This window comes from Pocillopora damicornis, chromosome 4 (genome assembly GCF_964200805.1).
Source record: "Pocillopora damicornis chromosome 4, jaPocDami1.2, whole genome shotgun sequence".
NCBI classification, from domain to species: Eukaryota; Metazoa; Cnidaria; class Anthozoa; order Scleractinia; family Pocilloporidae; genus Pocillopora; species Pocillopora damicornis.
In genome coordinates, this window is record NC_142673.1 from 21,414,864 (window position 1) to 21,436,567 (window position 21,704).

At 36.8% G+C, this 21,704-nt stretch overlaps 3 protein-coding genes across 4 annotated transcripts; 2 read left to right on the top strand and 1 right to left on the bottom strand.

The window, feature by feature from the left end:
• The first annotated feature begins 105 nt into the window (after nucleotides 1-105).
• Nucleotides 106-6,510, top strand: LOC113671681 (small RNA 2'-O-methyltransferase). The gene is made up of 7 exons (XM_027187929.2): nucleotides 106-462; nucleotides 1,232-1,427; nucleotides 1,539-1,599; nucleotides 2,435-2,617; nucleotides 3,145-3,316; nucleotides 3,950-4,239; nucleotides 4,843-6,510. Exons 1-7 carry the CDS (start codon nucleotides 289-291, stop codon nucleotides 5,336-5,338), a joined length of 1,572 nt encoding a protein of 523 aa, XP_027043730.2. The 5' UTR covers nucleotides 106-288; the 3' UTR covers nucleotides 5,339-6,510.
• On the bottom strand, nucleotides 5,796-8,016 carry LOC113671682 (uncharacterized). The gene has a single exon (XM_027187930.2). It carries the CDS (start codon nucleotides 7,832-7,834, stop codon nucleotides 6,935-6,937), a length of 900 nt encoding a protein of 299 aa, XP_027043731.1. The 5' UTR covers nucleotides 7,835-8,016; the 3' UTR covers nucleotides 5,796-6,934.
• Nucleotides 7,982-19,869, top strand: LOC113671673 (glomulin). 2 transcript variants are annotated; one of them, XM_089202492.1, is made up of 20 exons: nucleotides 7,982-8,465; nucleotides 8,542-8,649; nucleotides 10,147-10,263; nucleotides 10,777-10,882; nucleotides 11,023-11,240; nucleotides 11,639-11,688; nucleotides 12,671-12,827; nucleotides 13,154-13,298; nucleotides 13,733-13,826; nucleotides 14,100-14,153; nucleotides 14,602-14,632; nucleotides 14,777-14,866; nucleotides 15,651-15,692; nucleotides 16,089-16,162; nucleotides 16,971-17,055; nucleotides 17,351-17,466; nucleotides 17,677-17,734; nucleotides 18,353-18,485; nucleotides 18,618-18,706; nucleotides 18,973-19,869. In XM_089202492.1, exons 1-20 carry the CDS (start codon nucleotides 8,394-8,396, stop codon nucleotides 19,066-19,068), a joined length of 1,935 nt encoding a protein of 644 aa, XP_089058618.1. In that variant the 5' UTR covers nucleotides 7,982-8,393; the 3' UTR covers nucleotides 19,069-19,869. The 2 variants fall into 2 exon arrangements, 1 of the variants encoding a protein (XP_089058618.1); XR_016185477.1 differs by lacking the exon at nucleotides 17,677-17,734 and having other exon boundaries at nucleotides 8,296-8,465.
• Nucleotides 19,870-21,704: the final 1,835 nt, after the last annotated feature.

Below are 21,704 nucleotides of genomic sequence, written 5' to 3' on the forward strand. Positions count from 1 at the left end.
AAAATAGATCACAAAGTCTGTGGTGCAATGCTTGCCCCATTCTATTCTCGGTTAGAAACACGACAACGTTCCTGGGAAAGAATGAAGTAACCTCGTCTCAATCCCCCTCCACGCGGGAAAAAAAACATGGCGGCAATTCCGGGAAAACGCAAACTTTTCAGCAAACTTATAAAAGATAAATGTTGGCATCCTTATCTTGGCTTTTGTTAGCATTTTAGTAACTTCCATGTTCTTCAGAGTGACTTACTTTACATTTAAACAGGAAAGCACGACAGGGTATGGTTAGGGATGGGTGATACAGCAAACGATACGGCGAGCGTCGGCCATGTTACCGATGGAGACAAACCTCCTCCATCGACAGAAAATGAAGGAACATTTAAAGGTCCTAAGTTTGATCCCCCTGTCTATCGTCAACGATATGCTGCAGTATGTGAGCTAGTGAAGAAACAACAAGCAAAAAAGGTACTTGATCGCGAAGCTAGTGTTAAAATTCGTAAACATACTGGAGTTTTTCGATCAGTGAGTGGTCTGTTAGTATATAGTGAGCAATGAATACGCACATTTTGAAACCAAAGAAAATAAGCAGCGAGCTAAAAGCCATTGTTACTGCTTTTGATCCACATTCACCTTAGCCAATCAGATGTAATCGTAAACTTGCACTTGTAACGCAAGGAAAAACAACATTTTAAGCATACACAAGGTAAAGAACATTCATTGTTTTCCAGGGTTGTGTTGTCCGTGACTATTGGACATTATTTTCTTAAGCTTACTCACCTACAGTCTGGAATGGCTGAGTTAGGATTTGTTACTTGACATTAGGTACAGGATGTTCTGGCTTCCTACATCACTCTATTCAAAATTGACGTACTGCAAAATTAACTTATTCATCATCACTACCTCGGCTTCTTTCACCAAACAGTGAAAAATAAAAGTCCTTTTAAAGCCCATCCATGTTTGGATGTGAAACTACCTAAAAACAAATAGCTCAAAACTCTCAGTTTATCAAAAGCATTTACTCAATCCCCTTCTTGTTTTGGTAACACACAAGACTGAGTAATGCCTATGAATCCTGACAAATGACCACTTTTGAATCTGTTGCCAGGTCCATGCAGCCTTTCATAGAGCATTTAATTTAATTCTTCCTCATTGTCTGACATGATTATAGTTGGCTTAGAAAATAAATCAAATTTTTCTTCATTGTAAACAATTTCTTTTATCCACATTTATTTAGGTTCTTGATTTTGGTTGTGCTGAAGCAAAGCTAGTGAAAGCATTGATATGTCAAGATAATTTGATTCATTTGGAAGAATTAGTCGGTGTGGATATTGATCAACAGCTTCTTGAAGAAAGCAAGTTCCACATTAGGCCATTCACAGCAGACTATCTGCGACCACGTACCCATCCCTTCCAAGTTTCTCTATATCAAGGTAATTTCAATTCTTTTTTTTTCAGGTATAAACAGTGTAGGTAATTAAGTGCTAATGCAACAAAAATTAGGTTGAACAAAAAATTATCCCGATTTTAAATTCTTTTATCAGGTTCTATTGCTGAAGCAGATGAGAGGTTCATTGATTTTGATATAATTGCTTGCATTGAACTGTAAGTACATACCTGAAACTCTCCACCTAACACACAAAGTTGATATGTTACTGTGGTGCACTATTTCAGACAATACAATATTAATGTTTTCACTTTTTTTCCCTTTACATTAACCAAACAAATTATACACAACATATTGCGTAGGCTTTTCTTGTATCATACTATACTTGGTGTCAAAATGTGGTAAGAACAAAATCCGGTCTCAAAGCCTCTGGCAAGTTTTTGTGATGTTCTTACCACATCGCTCATGATCTATTACTGAACATATGCACAACAGAGTAGAATGTTTGATAGTGTAGTCTGATCATTTGAGTGAGGATATTCCTGAGAAGGACTGTTATTAGTAGTGGTGACTGACTTTTTGACAACCCGAGCAGAGGTCATCAACAGAGTCAAGAGTGGAATGTGCTATTGTTTTAGACAATTAAGAGACAGAAAGGTATCAATTTTGTCATCAACTACATGTCTGTACTATTAGGAAAGATGATTAACCCTTTAAATCACAAGATCTGATTTTTGATTCTCCCTTCCAGCTGCTACACAATTTCTTCTTAATAAGTTATGATAATTTGGTGTTAGATCAAGATAAAAACTTCATCCTGATAAGTTTGAGTATTCTAATTACCTGTTTACTGATTATAGTATGGATATCATAGGGAGAGGTTACATGTTGATCAATTCTGTGATTAAAAGGTTAAGAAACAATCAATATGTAGGAAAACTTCTGATAAGCATATACTGAATAGGGTGTAACTGCCCCACAATGCTGAGTCATTCAGCCATAAGAATTTAAAAAGCTTTTTTGTATTGATTAGTCTATAAATTTTTTTTAAAGGATAGAACATCTTCAACCAGACATCCTGGATTTAATGCCTGAAGCAGTCTTTGGTCAGCTGTCTCCTAAGGTTGTTATAGTAACAACACCCAATGTTGAATTCAACGTCTTGTTCCCTGACCTTAAAGGATTCCGGCATTATGATCACAAGTTTGAATGGACCAGAGCAGAATTTCAAGAATGGTTAGTTCTTAACCAAAGTATATGACGTTCAGTTTAATTACCAAAGAAAACTCTCTTATGGATATTTCAACCAATGTCCCTCAGAAAACCAGTCAGGCTTTATATAACAGTACTATAACATCCCTAAAAAAGAAATAGGGAGAGGAGACAGTTCCATGTAGGTATGGGATGCTCTTGGCAGGGAGGGTCATATCTTAAGGTTTACGTGTGACATTTGACCTGGAAACCACCAACTAATGAAATTTTTAAAGGTCCCTGTGTTGCAAAATAGGAAGGCAGTGACATGGAACAACTCATTTGTTTGGACCTTGGTGTGTACCCATTTACTAAAAGCAATTGGAGCTTTACAATCATTTAACAACTGATTATACATTAATTAAAAACATGCACACCCACAAATAGTATTAACTACCAACTACCATTCAAAGTTTGTCAAAAGAAACAAGTATATTAGTATGTCATATTCAAACTAAGGCTTCAAAAAGTATAGCATAGACCTTTGCCTAAACAAATGTTTTACTTTTCAGGTCAAACACCCAGGCTCTGAAGTACAACTATACTGTGACATTTGATGGGATAGCTGCTGGACCCAAGGGAACAGAACACCTGGGTTGTTGCTCTCAAGTGGCTGTGTTTGAGAGGATAGCATCCTACTCTGCTTCCAGGAAGGGACCAGAGATAGGCCAGCCATACAATCTGGTATGGGTATTGGCTTCTTTCCATATTCTCAATTTCATATAATGTGGATACTCACTTAACTCTTCAACCCCTATAAGTGATTGGCATCTAACATCTCCTTACAAAATCTTTGTTAAACCAAACATCAAGATCATGAAAATAAAGGAAATGATTACCCACCAGACAAGCTCTGTTGAACAAATTCTCCTTGTCAGTACCATTGGAAATGTGTTAAGAACAGTGTGGAGAATATGCATACTGATTGAAGTGTGTAAAGGGTGAAGGATCAAATTAAGACTTTTGTGTCACTTCAGAACATAGGACAGAAAATCAATGTATTACAAGGGGTTGCAATAAAAACAGTACAAATTTGCTTTGAGTAATCAAGCATTAAATATTTCAAAACTCCCCTCAGCCAGAATTCTTTTTTTAATAAAGTAATTGCGTAGGGTTATGGTTAGGGTGAATAGATATTTCAATGTACCATTCTGGCTTGGAAAACAATTTGAATTTGACTTATATCCCTGAACTTGATTCCTAACATTCCTGATGGTTTTCATTTGTCAACAAACTTGACCTTACACTTCAGCCTCCATTCTTAAAATTTTCTCGCCCTCTGACAACTTAGTTATTTCTCTTTGCATTGAAATTTAGATTGCAGAGGTTCAGTTTCCATATAAAAAAGACACAAGAACAGAGGAAGAAAAGATTTTGCAAGAAGTAGAATACATCCTCTGGATGCTGTCATCCCAAGAGGAGGCTCATTATTCAGAAGAGAGTGACATGGATTCACAATCAAGTGACAAGGATGACAAAAGTTTCCATGGAGAGGAAAATCACCTTACACATGATGAGGACTGTGCAAAAACACATGTGTACTTGCTTAAGGAGTTACTTGGCTTCAGCTCCCTTCGAAAGTTTTGTAATGATATTGAGAAACTAAGGTAGGCTGTTAGGAATAGTGAAAAAACATCTTTAAAATATACACCAAGCTGTCAAAATCAAATAATTAATACTTAAGTGGTGTGAAATAATTTAGCCCCACTCCTTCCCTACATTAATAACCCATTCCCTCCATTTGATGCTACATTCTGTTGAAGGGGGAAGGGGGAGAAATGCTGTTTTGTACAGGTATATCCCACCTAACAGAATGTGATACTGAAATCTCTCATCTAGAATGGGGTATCCTAAAAGGAAAAAGGCTTAATATTTAAGAGGTTTTTGTAGGCAACTTACAACTTTTTAGAACCTCAAGAGTTGTAGCTTATTTACTACTAGATAGACTCAGCAAAATCAAATGCAAACTTTTTGTTATAAATTATTACTTACAAAAAAATGCCAGTGACAGTGTCAGCTTTATCTGTCCTCCTATTGATCATACAAAATGACTGAAAAATGCATTACGTTGCATAGTTCACCATGTCGTGAAGGGTCATACTTAATATCAGTTATCAAATTTTGATAACCAAAGTAATGTGTGAAAAAAAACAGCATTTACAAACTAGTCTTTAAACAAAATTAACTATTAAATTTAATATTTACTTTAGATCTGTGCTGAAAGATTCTTCAAGGTTTTGCCTGACTGAAGATGAATGTGGAGTCCTGTGGCAGCATCAGTCATCACCACAGTGGAGCAGTGAAGAGAGTGACACTGGTTGGGATGTATGTGGTAATGATCAGGAGGTGTATGAATCAAAAAGACCTGACTCAACATGGACAGAACCTGAAAACTGGGATACTGCAGATGAATTTAGTTCTGATGCAATTATCAAGCAAACAACAGCTAATGCAGAGGTCTGTTGGGATTCTTCAAATGATTGTAATACTAAATATTGGGATGGTGAGGACTGGACTAAATTTGAAGAGTATGGAGCGGATGACGAGTTTGAGGAAGAAAACAACTTCAATTTGTATGACAGCTACACTGCAGCAGTTTCACTTGAAAGTGATGGATCTGAGGGTGAAGAAATTAGTGGTAATGACATTGATGGACTTGTTTGGATTACAGAGAATGTTTCAATTACAGATGGGATCCCTGAATAATCAATATTTCAAACTTGCTTCATAATCTCAGGTTAGACCATTTTGAAAAGTGGTTCATAAGAATACTTAACTGTTTAAGCCTGGTTCTAACTATAAGTAGTGACATAAGCACAAGCACAGTCAAGTACAAATGTACATGAGGTAAGTATACCAAGAGAAAATGAATATTGACAAGCACAAGCATTAACACAAGAAAAAGGAAAATTCTGATCCTTATGCTGGCCCTTGTGTATATGCTTGTAACAAGGCCATTTTCACAGTGAAATATCAGCTGCTGTGCTTGTGGTGGTACTTTTGCTTGCATTGCTAATGAAAACAAGGCTTTAGGCTCACAGCTTTTGTTAATCACCTTAATTCACAAAAGAGGCATCCTCTATTTTAAAAATCAAGGGCTAAGACTATTAAGTCTTACAAAAAAAAATTTCTTGCCTCTAAATTCATGGTGAGAAGTATCGAGTAAATGAACCTTGTAAATAGTTTATTAAATTTATTTGGTCCTTTATTACATATGAAATGTTTCTATATGCTACTCCATTTACAAGTTTCATTTCAGAGAGACTCAGCTAAATAATTTTAGTTTAATGAAATAATTATAAATATGTTGAGTCTAATCATGTTTAAGATAACATAAGCTCTGAGGATGATACATTTTCCCTCTACCTAGTTGTACAAATATTTTAATGCTACACACCCTAAGAGGACTTGCCAACTTTCACATGAACTATTAAGGACCTTTAAAATAGACAGGACTGCAAGATTTTAAAGGCTATTACCTCTGTAGATAACCATCCACTAGGCTCATATTTACCACCAACACATGAGAATAAATATAGTCTGCATAAAAAACAGTGTGCCCTCCCCAAAGTAAATAGCAAACGATTTATGACATCATATGTAAATAGATTGATTTCTAAACACAATGTAATGTATTTTCTATGTAGTATTTTATCATCCATTTGTAGTTTAAGTATTTTAATTTGAAGGATAGATTTTTATTGCGTGTATAGGCGACTAGAATGTAACAAAAGATATGTACTTTTATCTTTTGGCAATAAAGACTAGTACTTACTTACTTACTTATTAAGTAATAATATGCATAACAATCTTCCCAGTTTTAATTGAACAATGAACTTCAAGTTATGGCTATGTTAAATAAAACAAAGATCTTTATAGTCTTTGTTTCTGTCATATCAGAATCCAAATATTCGTTTTTCATTTATAACTATTTACAACCAGTGGTTTGAGTCCTGAGATAATTAATTTCTTTGCAATTGTGCTGTATTCATGTATGTCTCTTCCCCTTTCAGTTCCCAGTGCAATGCTTTGTTTCATTCATCTAGCCTTCTGGGCTCATGTCAACATTGATTATTGGGGTGGGGAAAGGGGCTGGTAACATTGTGAATTATTTCTTACCAAAAGTTAGAGTCCCCGAATAAAAAAATTCTAAAATTCTTCCCAATCCATTTTCAAATTGTCAAAAATTTAACTAGGAAGTACTTCAAATTTATATTTTTGATAAAATTACAATCAATTTATTAACCCACCCAATCTGACTTCCAATTACTAATGGCATTATGATATACACAACATGGTGTGTTACTTTAACAAGGTTGAAACCCATCTACCAACCAGAAGACCTAAAGCTTGACAGAGAAAGTTTCCAATAACTGCTCCAATAATGCTACCAAACACTGGTAAGGGGATGCGATAATAGCCAAGGGCTGCCCCTCCCACCCCTCCCACAAATCCTGACACTATTGGGGTTACTCTTTTAGCTTTGATTTTTTCAGCATCCACAGGTGTCACATGACCTTTGGTTCTCGCAAGATCAGCAGTAATAACAACAAATGCTATCCACAGAATATCCTGTAGGAGTCCCACTATCACACCTACTACATGACCCATCAGCAACAGTGATGTCTGAGCTAACAAACCTGTTGTAGAAGCAACAATGAACAGTATTGCCCCTAGTATTCCTTGCAGAAAGACAAACAAAAGCCTTATAACAGTCCATACTACATCATAAGATTGATAGCTCTCAGGTTTTCCTGCTTTGCAATCTCGACAGAAGTGTTCGCAGTTGCTCGTTAAAGCATTATAGTGCCGTTCTCCCAAGCGCTTCCTCGCCCTTCGCACCACCTCATCCGAGGAGAACACCACAACCCCATCGACCTCATCCGTCGGAGGGTACTCTATCCTGTACACAACTTGGTTAGACTCAAGAACAAATTTAGTTCTTGAAACTTCTCCTTTGGTAGTGGGGTTACTTTCTCGAAGAGATCGTAAACCAGTGTCTTGATCACCAGTCTTGTGTATAACCCACGCAAATTTTGGCTTTACTTTATCCACGATGAAGTGATGCCAGTAACCCAACGGGCTTTCTTCCATGACATGATCGCCCTTGCGCAATTGCGCTAACGACGTAATCTTAGTTCTGGGAGAAATTCTTCCGAAGTCGAAAGGGACAGTCTTCTTCGATTCCTCAAGTTTGAACATCGATATTTTCTGAATCTCTGGCCTCTCAAAGTAAGAGCGAGTCCGATTCAAAGACACAAGTTAGTGTGGTACATAAATATAGTCGGTGAGGTAAGAACTGACACGCAGCAAATGGACTTTGTGATTTGTCGCGAGTCACACCTACACTTTACCCAAACGTAAACATGACAATTTACCTCCTCAATGTTTGTAAATTTGTGGTCATTTACAAGTAATTTCACGACTGCTACGCGACCATTTCCAGGTCGGAATAATCCCAAATATTTATTCCTCCTCCAAAGATTTTTTCCAGATCGATATTGCCACATGGAAACGTACAAATCTTACTCTCTGCTTTATATGGCCCAGTTGCTTCATTAAATCACAACATTAAATATTGCAGATTTCAAAGGAAATCGAAGCCGATTTCTCAGACATAATTCAGATATGAATCGTCCAAATAACCGACTCACGTGGTTGTTGTTGATTTAGCTCCGGCACTCATCGTATTTCTAAATCTACCGGCAGGATTACTTGGTCAGCGGTATTTGATTTTGACGGTACTGTCATGCATATATAAATGAAAAAAGGGAAATTTTCAAAGATGGCGGACGATGATGGTGAAGAACTTCAGGAAAGTCTATCAAAATTTGTAAGTGTTGCTTTTGGTGGAGCGCGCATTAAAGCTCTATTAATACTACCGAAGGCTCATTATATTTTTCCTGCAGTGCACAGAGAAACCAAATACCCACCTCATCTTGGTAGCTGTTCAGAAATGCGTTAGTAGTGGAAAATGGACCCGGCTTTTGGAATGCTTGACTCGATCTGACCATAAGGTTTGTAAACATTTATTCACCATCGATAAGAATTATTAAACGTCATTTAATTAATATTCTAGATGTTTTACAATTTTGTGTCTCTGGTTTGAAATATTGCATAAATTATTCTATGCCCAGTTCATTTGATTCTAATACATGAAGATAAAGAAATTGGGTCGTACTACAGCTAACAGCTAAACGACAGGGTAATTGTGAAGAAGAGCTCCCCAAAAAACCTGTCGGCCGTCTGTCGGCCGACTTTCGGCCGACAGTCGGCCGACAGTCTACCGACAGGTTAAGAAAAAAGAAAAATTGTGTTAAAAACGAACAGTTAACGTGACATAACAATCCGTAATGGTGATGTATGACTCGACAGACTTCACCTACTTACCGATCGACGGCAAAGTTGGTAGTATGTAAAGAAACGTTTCTTCCAAAATGTTATCAGATGCGTATAGGATATATCACTTGCGTAATTTACAACACACCAGACAATCTAAGAATCGCATGGGAAGATAATTTAATCGAAAACTCGGCCAAAAACTCTGAAAACCATAAGCTACGTATCAATACAAACACGCGCGCGCTACATCCCGGTCATGAGCAACATGAGGAGAGAGGGGCAGCTGTTGCCAATGAAGTTCGCGGCACGATTTTACGAGTGAAATATCTTGTATATTTCACCACGCACAAAACGGCTCCTTTAGGAGCCACCAAATCTTGAAAGTCAATTGTCAACGTATTAAACATGTTGGATGTCGTTTTCAAGCGAAAACCGAGAGAAAACATTAAGGTTTGTGTTAACGTTTCACGGACAAGCTACCGACAAGCTACCAACAGGTTACCGACACATTACCAACAGTCGGCCGACTGTCGGCCGGCTGTCAGCCGACTGTCGGCCGACAGGTAGCCTATATTTCAGGCAAAACCTGTCGGCCGTCTGTCGGCCGACTGTCGGCCGACAGTCGACCGACTGTCGGCTGACAGACGGCCGACTGTCGGCCGACAGACGGCCAACTGTCGGCCGACTGTCGGCCGACAGTCGGCCGACAGGTTTTTTGGGGAGCTCTTCTTCACAATTACCAAACGACAGTGAGAAGGAAAGTCTTTCATTAGAATCTCATTAGATTTAAACCCACGCCTAATGAAGTTTAATTGCCGAGCCACACATTAGGATCATTAGAATTTTTTTCGTATAATCAGTACTTTTAAAGAGCAGAAACTAAGTTTTATTGTTTATCAGTACTAAAGTGGGTTTGTTCTTGTGAAATGATTAATGGTTTGAGCTTGGGAGGCACTCTTTGCCATGTTGTCAAGTCTTTCTGATAAGGTGGTCTTGAAATGAGTGCTTTAAGTGATTGACTGATTTTGATAACTTGAGTTGAATTCTTGACTCTGTTATCAAGTTGACTTCTGCTCCTGTTGACAAAACATTTGATTTAGTGATTATTACCGGCAGAGGTCACACCTATTCATTGCAGCCCTGAGTTGATGTTTTTTTTTGTGTATGCACAGGATGCTCTTGAATTTGTTGGTTGGGAACTAATTGGAGTCATATCTCAAGCTATTGCTGATGACTTTGAATCAGATGCCCTTGAAGAAAGAAAGAAAATCCTTCAATTAATCGCTGAGGTAAGCAAATTAAGTTACTTTTCACAAAGTGGAGACGAGCTGTGCAGTTATTGGTTTTTTATTTAGCTTCTGTTTCTACTTAATGAAACAAATTGGAAGGTTTAAAACCATAACAAACAAACAGTTGTGATTAATTTGCCTTCATGTCATAGCTGAAGACTGATAAAAATTATGTTTCTAACTATGATCACCCTTTATCAGAGTAATATTATATGTTGTGCACTTAGATATCTACAAGTACAAAAAAAAATGTCTAATGGTTTTTTTGCCATTTTAGGCCTGTTTCAGGATTCTACTAAAACCAGTTTAGTTGAAGTTTATTTCTTTTTTTTGTTTTTCAAAGAAAATACTCTATTTTTGTCTATGATGAAAAAATGTATTAAGTTGACATTTAAATCATAAAATATTTAAATACTTGAATCAGAGATCTCATGTGTTTTCAGGTGGTTACAATTCTTTTTTTTATGATAAAAGTTTATTTCAAATATTGAATTATTGGTGTGAAACTTACAGAGATGCAGTGCAAAGGAGGTTTGCATAGGAGTGTTGGAACAACTTGACTCTGGGACAGACTGCCATTTTAACAATTTTGTTACTCTGCTGGATACCCTTAAGACAGGTAAATAAAAAATATAATGCAAGATATGATTAAGAAGACAGTTAGCTAAGAGATTTGGGTGAGTAATCATGTCTTTTCTTCCTTAAATAAGGTGTTTTCCTTAGGTTTTTAGTTGCTTCATTTTTCTTTTTTTTTTTAAGCAATACACAGGCTGCAAGAGAAGAAGTCAAAGTATGTTGGTATGGCACTTCCATGTGTGACAAGATACATCAAAGGTATTCAACTCTCAGATGAAATAGAGACAGAAAAAGAGTCTGGCAGTGAATGTCTGAAAATGCCATCCATCATGAAACATGTACTGGATTTTCTCAGACCATTGGTGCAGGAAGTCAGCTTGCAATCATCCTCTGCTGAAATAGTAAGTATATTTACAAAAGCTGTAGATAATCCATTGACTTAAGATCTACCTGTAGTATCCTTAAATGACAGAATGACAAGAGAGTGACAAAGTAATGGAAGAGAATGGTGAGACTAATATAAGACCATAAAAGAGACATTCACTAAGCTTAAACATAAAGACATGCTATTGAAACATTAGCTCCAAAATAAAAGCTGATTGGCATGAGCAGTTTTTTAAGATGCAACATTCTTCAATAACTAGCTCTTGTACATACAGTTAGGTCTTAAGCCTTCAACTGAGTGAAGATAAAAAATAAGCAAGATATACATTTTGCATAACCAGATATGAAAACTGTATTTCTATTTATTTTTAAGTGGATATGAAATAAAAAGAAAATTAACTTATTGTTTGTTTAGTCCCCCTCAAGTTCTTGCATCAGCCAATTAGGACCAGAGATTATCAAATGGTAGGTTCTTTGGTCATTTATTTAATCAACAAATAACAAATAAAATAACTTTTTGCTTTGATTGGAAGGTTTTTGAGCCATTTTAGTGTAATATTTATTTTACTTTGTGTGAAATAACCTGGTGTAATATATTGACACTTAGTGTAGTTAAAATCAATTCAAAACAAAATTGATATAAGTTAGGACAGATAAGAAACTTAACTAGCTTTATGAGGGTAACAATCAGACAATCAATCAATAATGAGAAGTTAGTCAATAATAAGAGAAGGGGAAATTCTTTGATAATTTATAAATTTAAGACTTCAAATAGCAGTTTAAAATGAGGAATGTGCACATTACCAATTGATAATGAGACATATTTTTATTATTTATATACCACAAAGGTGAAAAGTGATTAGCGGAAGTGCTGATTAGCTAGTTCAGAAGTGAATAGCAAGTACTATTTACCCCTTGAGCAGCCATGACAAACCACACATCAATAGTTTAATTTCTGACCATTTTATTGAAAGAAATGATAAAACTACGGTAAACCTGGGGGTAACTTGTAATAGTGTAGTTTAATCATCAGGGTGAGTGTAGTCCTGAGAAGGATTGTTGTTGGTAGTTGTAACTGACGTTTCAACAACCTGAGCAGAAGTCATCATCTGATGATGACTTCCACTCAGGTTGTCGAATGTCAGTCACAACTACCAACAACAGTCCTTCTCAGGACTACACTCATTCAGACAATCAAACTATACTATACAAATAATAAAACTATTTTTCATTAATTTTGTATCTGTGTGGTGTATATGAAAACAACTATTCATCTCTGTTGTTCAAAGTAGTGGATATTTACCTTTGTGGCTTGGTAAATACCCACCACTATTCACTTCCACTTTGGTAAGCAATTGTTTATTAGTTGTATGAAGTGTCAGTTGTATAAAAAATGTCGATAATGTATTCTTAAAATCTCTGACCTAGTTTTATCCTATTTGTACAGTTTGATCCAGCTCTTGGATTATCCATTGGTTTTTGTGGATTTAGAAAAACATTCTAAAGAAAATGGAGACCCTGATAATGAGGATGATGAATCCATTTCTGAGGAGAAATGTTCTTTGACTGTAATGGAATACAGAACAATTGCACTGGAAATTATGGTATGTTCATAATTTTAGATAGACATGAACCAAGAGCTGGCATCATGTCTGATTGTTATGTTGAGTGTAGACTCTTAGAGGACTCATTTGATCAGTATTAGTGACTTACATCCTGACAACCATTTTTATATCACTTGAGTCAAGTCATGACTCCAATGATGACTTCCACTTAGGTTGTTGTAATTTCAGTCATTTATTACCTCCAACAGTCCTTCCCAACTGTACTCTCATGTAGATAATCAGACTACACTGTTAAGATTACTAATCAACAAATGTAATCATGGCTAACTGTTGTTTTCACTATTCTTTTTTTTATATTTAAATAGAAATTCATTCATATGGCTAATGGATCGTATCTGTACCTCATGGAACACACTTCTAAAACATACAACAATGTTCAAGAAAAATCAAACAAGACTTCAGACAGAGATGTTTCTGCAGAAGAGGAATATGATGATGAGGATAAGCAAGGTAACTGAAATAATACTATAAAACTTTCTGTAAATACTTTTAGCCAGTCCTTTTATCATCATAAGGCTGAAGTAAAGCCACTTATTGCAGAAGAGGCTAATTTAAGGAGGCTCTTCAAATTTGAAAAGGTATCAGAAATTTGACTCTAGATTCTGCTCTTGAACATTACTTTTGAAAACTTTTCCCTTTTGATTACACATTTTTTTAAAATTGCAATTTAAGTTGCATCATTAATGGGCCCAGCATGAGTTAATTGGTTGAATGTTTAAATGCTCATCTATGGCTCTGTTTTCAAAGACATTTAAAAAATACTTTTGAGTCATTATCTACAATGAATCTATTAATGTACTTTAAATGTTAAGGGCTTTAATTTGTATTTAGAATAATAGATAAAGTTTCTAGCTTACTTAATTTCCTTTTTATCTGTTTTCAAGAAAGAAGCTGTTATCCAGTGTTAGGCCTTGGCTGTTTTGTTTATTTACTACTTGTGGAAAAGATAGAAGACAGAAATATCCCTGCAGTTTTTAGGTAAGTGACCAAAGGGGAATTTATCCAATACATTTTCAAGTGGAAAGTTCATGAGAAGGAAAAAAAACAGTTGGATGACTCTTAGATTAAACACCAAGTTCTCAGAGTTTAAATTATAAGAAATGTATAGCAGACAGCTGGGAGAATTCATATCTAGATCTTGGGAGTAAAAGGTTTACTACTAGTAAGTTGAAGGGTGGCCTTAGTCTCTTTCTTCTCACTGAAGTATTTATCAACTCTTGGAAAAAAACCTTTTTTGTATATTTTTCACAGCTTTAGATATTTACTAAGAGTCAACATCAAAAGCATCCTCTTCCTTCTTAGCAGGTCAGTTATTTTTAGAAGAAATTGTTTTATTTCTTTTTAATTCCAAGCACCAGAAGACTTGTTCTCTTATAAATAGAGGGAGACTAAAGGGTACACCGGCATGCTCAGGGGTGTGACCAAGGGAGGGGGTAGGATACTGATTATTCCTTATTTTTCTGCATTGGATACGAAATACTTTGTGATCATTATTGTGAATAGCTTCAGGCAATTTTGATTTAGTTGCACATACTATTGGACTAGTGTCTAGTCATACAGAATATAAAAAATGGATGAACAACAATATGATATATTCAGGTATTTTTTATTGAAAAGTTTCTGTACTAGAGATTACAAAAGACTTTCAACACCTGAATACACAAAAGGTTTTGGCTGAACTTGTTAGCTAGCAAAGGGAAAAAAAGTACTACAATAAATGTAAATCTCCTAAACTTTCTCCTTTGCCTTGCAGAACAGAACACGGTGTCATTTACAAGGGTTTGGTGTGTATTTTGTGAGTGCTTCAGCTAATATTTCAAAAATGTTTTTCCTAATTTACATTCATCTTATAATTTATATGTGTCGACTATCTACCGCCTAATCAATTTTCATAATTTTAGCACTAATAAACGTTTGTCTTTTTTCAGGGACTGTTGGAGACATTGTCAAAAAGACTGAAAGATAAGAGTTTGGTGTACAATCAGTACGAGTTCAAAGATTTAATGGACATTGTTAAGGTGGACACCACGTTTGATTTTCAGCTGATTTTGTCACTGGGTATCCGGTTAGATCGAACCATGGTTAGATTGCTCCTAGTTAGATTGCTCCACTCGAAAGTTAGATCGCTCCATCAAATAAGTTACTTCGCTACCAACATAAGTTACTTCGCTCCATGTTGTAAAGTGAAGTATTACTTACCAATTATTTTTAAAGTTTATAGGTGACGATGTGTCTTACGACGATTCGACTAGATAGTATCCACTCTGTCCTTCAGATTAGCCACCGAGCTACCGATCGTGGAATAAATTATATAACGTTATATTCTGAAGTATATTGAAAAGGATCATTCAAATACCAATACTATCCACTGTGGCCCTTTTCGCTGTTTGATGTAAGGAAACTGATATCCGACATCTTTAATTAATAAAGTAGATTACACCTCGTGAGTCCCTTTCATGACGCTTTATTTGTTCTTTCTGCGTAGCTCGGATTTTTTTTAAGCGCGCGCGAGCGATATTAATCGATTGTTCGGTAAGATATTCACGTCATGAACTATCAATTTAGATACGTTAGTTTTGCTACTTTTACCTTAGTTTTCTACATGGAGCGAAGTAACTTATGTTGGCAGCAAAGTCACTTTTTGATGGAGCGAGCTAACTTTCGAGTGGGGCGATCTAACTTTTGGTTGGAGCGATCTAACTGGGAGCGAGCTAACCAGGATGCGATCTAACCGTAATTCTGTCACTGACATTACCTAGTACAGGAAATTTTTTAAAGTTTTGTTTCGTATTTTAACGGCAGGCTCTTATAAATGTTATGACGATGTGTTCATCAAAGAAATTGGTAAGTGCACATGTGTTGATAGCGATGTTCTTACCGATTTACCGATTTATATAGAAAAACAAAGAAATACATATTTTAATTGCATGGTCGTGTTTACGCCACTTTAAACCAACTTCTCGAACATTAAAAAAATCCTGGAAAGTTTTGGAATTGAGGAATTCCAAAGATGACGATCAGTGTCTTAGTTTTATTATCTTGCTTGGTGAATACCAATACTCTAAAAGTATAACGCACAGTGGATCGTAACAGAAGTGTATTACTGAAGTTATATGCCTCTGGTCTCAACAACCCTCAAAGACATGTGAATGCTTAAGAACGCACACTCCAAAAGTGCTCAACATTTCAACGTTGTTGACATTTGATTATTTGATGCGTTTGTTTTCCTTTGCGCCATAGAGATTAAGAGCAGTTCAAGTCCTTCCGAATCTGGTATCAAAGCTTGACACGAGAAGTCGATACGGATTATTATAGTAGGTACATTTTGTGTGCCTCTTGTAGCAACTTAGAAAACTTAACACTGTATATAAATAAGAGAAGATTATTACAACTATTGAGATGGTAAATCTGGTCCAAGGAGGCTGGCACATGACTCTAATTCCGTCAGGGCTGTAAACAGGGATCATGTTTAAGGAAGACGTATCTTCCAGAAATCATACAATGTTTATCTCCTTTGTTAAGGATTATGTGTGAAAATATGTAACTGACCGCGTCCTGAGATTCCGACAAGTAATATAACCGTTTGAAACTTTTTTTTTATGTATACAGTCAAACCTGTATTAAGCGGCACCATATTAATCGTCAAAGTCCCGAATTTTTTCCGCTCAGTTACAGTAATTTTTACCTCTGTTAAACGGTCACTTCTATTCTATTGGTCGTGGTAACCCGTCACCTTGTCCCAGACGGCCTGTCTGTAGTGAACGGTCACTTCAGCAGAACCACTCAAATAAAACTTGAAATAATATTTCAAGTAATATCTCCCGAAATCAATGTTAGTTTAGGGTGTTTATGTCATTCATAGGTTAAAATGGTGGTTTCTTTATCGTGTTGTTGTTGTTGTTTTTTTTATTAACACCCCTATTCTGTGAACCTGTATGAAGTAGTCAACCTGTAATTAATGGTCACCCCGCCATTTCCCCTGGGTGACCGTTTAATACAGGTTCAACTCTATAATATATACATATGATAAAACGTGCTTTACCAGCGTTCGATTTACTTTACTGTCTCGAAAATGTTACCATCTAAATTAACAATTTCTTTCACATTGGTTTTTTTTTTCAGCACTGTTCTACAAGATTGTTCTCATCCCGGGGTGGCAGGCCTTTTGATTCATCTCTTAAAAGAGCAAGTTGACCAAGCTTTAAGTGTAAGAGTTGTCTGGTTTGATTTTCAAAAACACCTGTACCATTGTAGATACTGCTAAGGAAAGTCTTTTGCTCCTTTATGTGCGTGATATCAAACAATCGTAGGACCAAACAAAGAAACTCGATGTATTATTTGGCGACCTAAAACCATAGAGTTTTTGCCAGGAATAGAATTTGCGTCGCTAGAAAAAAAAATGCATCACAGTGCCCAGCGTGACTGCGCACTTTTACTTGATTTCTTTTTAGAAATTAAATCGCGAAGTTTGTTATAGCATTCGTTTTGTTTTCTGTTTTTAGACATCAGAAGATGAACCTTGGTTTCAAGGCAGCCGTCTTATGTCAATTCTCCAGTTAGTTTTCAAACCTCCCTCGGGAGCTGGCACCGATAAGGACCTGGTACAGGAAACAGATAGGTAACTATGACATATGAATTTAGCTTCTATGTACTTTTAAAAAAGTTTGATAATTTAAGAGACTACATCGAGGAAAATTCTCTTGAGGCCCTTTAAAGTAGCTTCACACGTTTATTTAATAATTGTTATTTAATTTATGTATGGAACATGATTTTTTTTTGTCATACGTTCAGTTGTGTTTTGATAGGCATCTTACTCCTCTCTTTGTAGAGTCATGGCAGCCCTGAACTGCCTAAGATTTGTCCTTCTTAGAGATGAGAGCGACAAGGTGATGTAACTAACATGGAGTATCAATTAAGAAACTTACGGTAGAACCTCTAGCAACTGGCACTTCCCGATAGCTGACATAAAGTTGTGGTCCTAGCCATGCGAAAAAACAGGTGTCAAGGTTCCCTCCTTGTAAGGAGGGAAAGGGGGGCACTGTTCTCTACCAGTTCAGGATAATGATTGTAACCAAGCTTCGGTTTTTATACGAGACAAGTAAGGAGGCGTACACTGTGCAGGTACACGCAACCAGCCATGCTATTGGATGATCAAATAGATAGAAAGATCCCACACGAAAATTATCAGCAGGTCGCGTGCTGGAATGTGTCCGATCTTTGCCAATTAAAAAAGGATAAGTGTTGAGTGCTGGGTTCTTAAATCACCTGGATCAAAACTTTACCACCGTTGTTTCGCTAAAGCTTCAGACTGACATCTAACGGCTCAGCAGAGTGCGTCACCTTTGTCACCTAAGGTCTAAAAATCTCGTTATGCAATTCGAATTTCAGCCGGCATTGTCATCTTCACATTTCATTTACTTACAAAATATGAAATTCCTGTTTGTGATATTTGTCGGGCCCGTGCCTTCAAATCTCTGACCAGTTTACTTTTTCATGAAACGTAGACTACAGTATGGAGGAACTTCACAACAATCGAAAAGGATTTCACGGAGCCCTTAAGACAGGCATCGAAAGTGACCAGATTGCAATACCAAGCAGAACTTGCAAACAAACGGGATGAAATGGCAGGAAATAAAAGTAAGGTTACTTTTATGGTGCTTTTTTTTATAGATATTTTGTCCAATACCTTGTATTGATAGTCTCGGGGACCAAATGGCGTTTGATTACTCAAATAACGGTTATAAACAACTTTTTTTTTCAATTCTGAAGGTAAAAATATGGAACAGAGCACTGAGTTCAGCGTTAAAAGTCCTGATGGAAAAGCACTGGAACTAATGTCGCTCGCAGACCAGTGTGAGGTAAGTCTATCGTGGAAGTTCTCCTTCCCAACTAGCACTCATTTTTTTTCTGAAAAACTGTGAGAATTAAAAGTTGTCTCCATATTTATTTATTCCTATAGCTTGGCTTACGTTTGCGCTTGTAGCAGAAGGTGGGCGTTATTTCTTGCGCTTTGTTCTTGCTCACCCTTTCCAATGGCGGTAGTTGAAAGTTATGCAACGAGACCATGACAGTATCTTTCAGAGAATTTATTAAAGTGATGATACTTGTCTGTTTTTGTCTGAAGGCTCTTCAATCTGGCTTGTACTCTCTGGATATGATGGACAGTGTACTTGCTCGAATAACAGAGATTGCTACTAGCAGAAGCAAAGGGGGAAAGTGAGTTGATTTAGAACACTCGGCTGTTGGCCTGCACTCTTTGGTTCTAACCTGGAATTTAGCTTTGATGGAAGGTTCAGACAACAACGTTAGCAAGTTGGGTACTTTGGTAAGCAGAGTAAGACGAGCAACAGTTGCACTTGGGGCCACCTACACTGTCCACAATGAAGTTATTAAATTGTTATCTTGCGTGATTACAACATACTTGTCACGCTTTAGAGTCTCTGGCCTGAATGTGGATTTTAAAAGGATGTTAAAGCACTCTGAAACACTTGTGCAAAAGTGGACAACCACAGTATTGAGAATCGCTCTGACACACCCTCGTGACAGTAAAGAACCAAAGAAATATGAAACGTTCAGAAACACTTGAATGACAGTAAACAACCAGAGTTGTAGAGTGCTCTGAAGCACTCGCGTGACAGTGAGCAACCAAAGAATTGTGAGGCGCTCTGAAACACTTGCGTGACGGCAAACAACCAAAGAGTTGTGGAATAATTTGAAGCACACGCGTGACAGTAAACAACCAAAGAGTTAGGAAGCGAACTGAAACACTTGCGTGACAGCATAAGTCAAAGGGTTGTGAAGCGCTCATCGAACACTTGCGTGAAAGCAAAAAAATCATAGAGGTGTGAAGCGCTCTTACACTTGACAACCTCTTACCACTTTGAGCGTGGTCCATATTTTTGTGGTGAACAAGAAGGGGATATGAACACGAATGACGAATTCTTAACAATTTGAATTAAAGTAAAGGCCCTTTGAATGTTCATGTAAAAGCGAAACGTTAATAAATATAACACGATCCCGACCTCGACACTCGATTGATAAACAACTTTTGTCATTTAACTCTGATAATGATTTCCGCTCAGGTTCATTACAACCGACAACATTCCTACTCAGGACCACCCTCACCCAGACGATCAGACGCAAGGATCAACGTCCCCCCCCCCCCCCTTCCCCGGCCTGGTTTAAACCATTAACTGTTCTTGTCACTCTTTACAGACGTAAATCAACCTGCTTCCGCATGTGCGTTTTATGTAATATATTCTGTGTGAAGCAGAGTGACACAATGATACAGACATTGACTATCGTTATTTAGTTGTTTCTTTGATACGGGAACCTTAGTCCCTTTGCCAGACTAAGTAGACTTCTCCAGTACTTTTTGTGATATTTCAATGGCAAATTAGGTGGCAGTCGGTTCCTAATCCACCAAGTTTTTATATATGGGTCTTTTTCAGGTTACTAATGTGACAAAGTTGATTTCACAATTTACAATTACAAAACGTCTCTTTCTTGGACTTCACAAAAGAAAAGAGAAACCTAATGAATAAATGAAACATCATGGAAAACTCAGTGGCCTATAAACAGCTGTTATACTAAAGTAAAGATCTGGTTAAATACGTAGTAGCTATGTTTGTCCTGATCGTGTCAAGAGAGTTCACATTACTGGTAATTTTCAAGAAGCATACAACAGGTGTTAAGATTTTCGTGTGAACTACTACTGTGTGATATGGGAACAGATGAAGACAAACCAATGGCCAAAATAAGTGTAAAATTTATCAGTCATCAGAATAGTTTACGGGTTATTTTCACGAAGCAAACTGAACATGTGTTAACAAGTTTGTTAAGTAGGTACTAATTTGGATGAGGGCACAGATGACGTCTCGTCAAAGGCGAAAACGTTTACATTTATGTAAGAGTTATTAGAAATTTTATCCACAAAATATTGATGACATTCATAACATGAGTAAAACTATACCACATCGAAATAAAAGTACATGTTTACTCTTAAATAAAGACCGCAAAATTTCATTGACACTTACATCCATCAGTGCTTGCGTTCAATTTTTGTTCCCAAAACAGAATTATTAATTTGGTACTGAATTGTTTCTCTCTCTGGCTGAAAGATAACACATAAACAAAATTGTTAAAACATCGTCATCAAGAAACGAAGAAAGGAGTTTTGTCAAAGTTCCCTTATTTTCGGGAAATAATCAAGATAATGATCTGTGAAGTGGATCGGTTTCGTGTTTATTTCATTTTACTGTGGGTCGCCCATACCAAACAATTTTTTCCCAAGCGTTTACCATTAGTTACAAGACAGAAGTAAGCAAACATGTCTGACGAAAACCTGGATGAGAGAACACGTTTTCTTCTGAAATCTCACACAGCCAAAGAGCTGGAAAGGCATCTTCAGCAGATAAGACAATTTAGATTACTTCAACGAAAAGAGAAAACTAGGGAATTAACAGGTAAAATTTTGTCTCGAAGAGACCCTGAATTACCTCTCGTTCAGTCGTCTTCAGATTGTGGCTCACACCATGTCGTCACTTGTTTGCCTGCCAAGGGTTCAAACATTCAGTCTAATGAGCCGGGGCTTACTAGTTTCGCAGAGAGCAACTGCTACAGTTTGTGTATTCGTGGTAAAAACTTTGAAGGAATGAAACCAAAGCAGCAGTTTTTGTCTGCACCAATATCGAATTATGTAGCAAGGATGCAGAGAAGCAGATACTCGGAGAGCCTAGATGATCGTCCGTTAGTGGTGTGTCCTGCTCCCAGTTTCAGGTCCTGGTCAAGAAGCCAAAAAGAGAGAAAGAGTCGACAAAAACAGCGAGAATTCATAATGCGAGTGGTAAATGATGA

What these genes read in the sequence shown, in the direction of transcription:
- LOC113671681 (XM_027187929.2), top strand. Translation starts at nt 289, where the DNA reads ATGGGTGATACAGCAAACGATACGGCGAGCGTCGGCCATGTTACCGAT. An exon ending in AGAGCAGAATTTCAAGAATG is followed by an intron (nt 2,618 to 3,144) that starts GTTAGTTCTTAA and finishes TTTACTTTTCAG; the next exon opens with GTCAAACACCCAGGCTCTGA. An exon ending in AATGATATTGAGAAACTAAG is followed by an intron (nt 4,240 to 4,842) that starts GTAGGCTGTTAG and finishes TATTTACTTTAG; the next exon opens with ATCTGTGCTGAAAGATTCTT.
- LOC113671682 (XM_027187930.2), bottom strand. Translation starts at nt 7,834, where the DNA reads ATGTTCAAACTTGAGGAATCGAAGAAGACTGTCCCTTTCGACTTCGGA.
- LOC113671673 (XM_089202492.1), top strand. Translation starts at nt 8,394, where the DNA reads ATGAAAAAAGGGAAATTTTCAAAGATGGCGGACGATGATGGTGAAGAA. An exon ending in AGGAAAGTCTATCAAAATTT is followed by an intron (nt 8,466 to 8,541) that starts GTAAGTGTTGCT and finishes TTTTTCCTGCAG; the next exon opens with TGCACAGAGAAACCAAATAC. An exon ending in GTGTCATTTACAAGGGTTTG is followed by an intron (nt 14,633 to 14,776) that starts GTGTGTATTTTG and finishes GTCTTTTTTCAG; the next exon opens with GGACTGTTGGAGACATTGTC.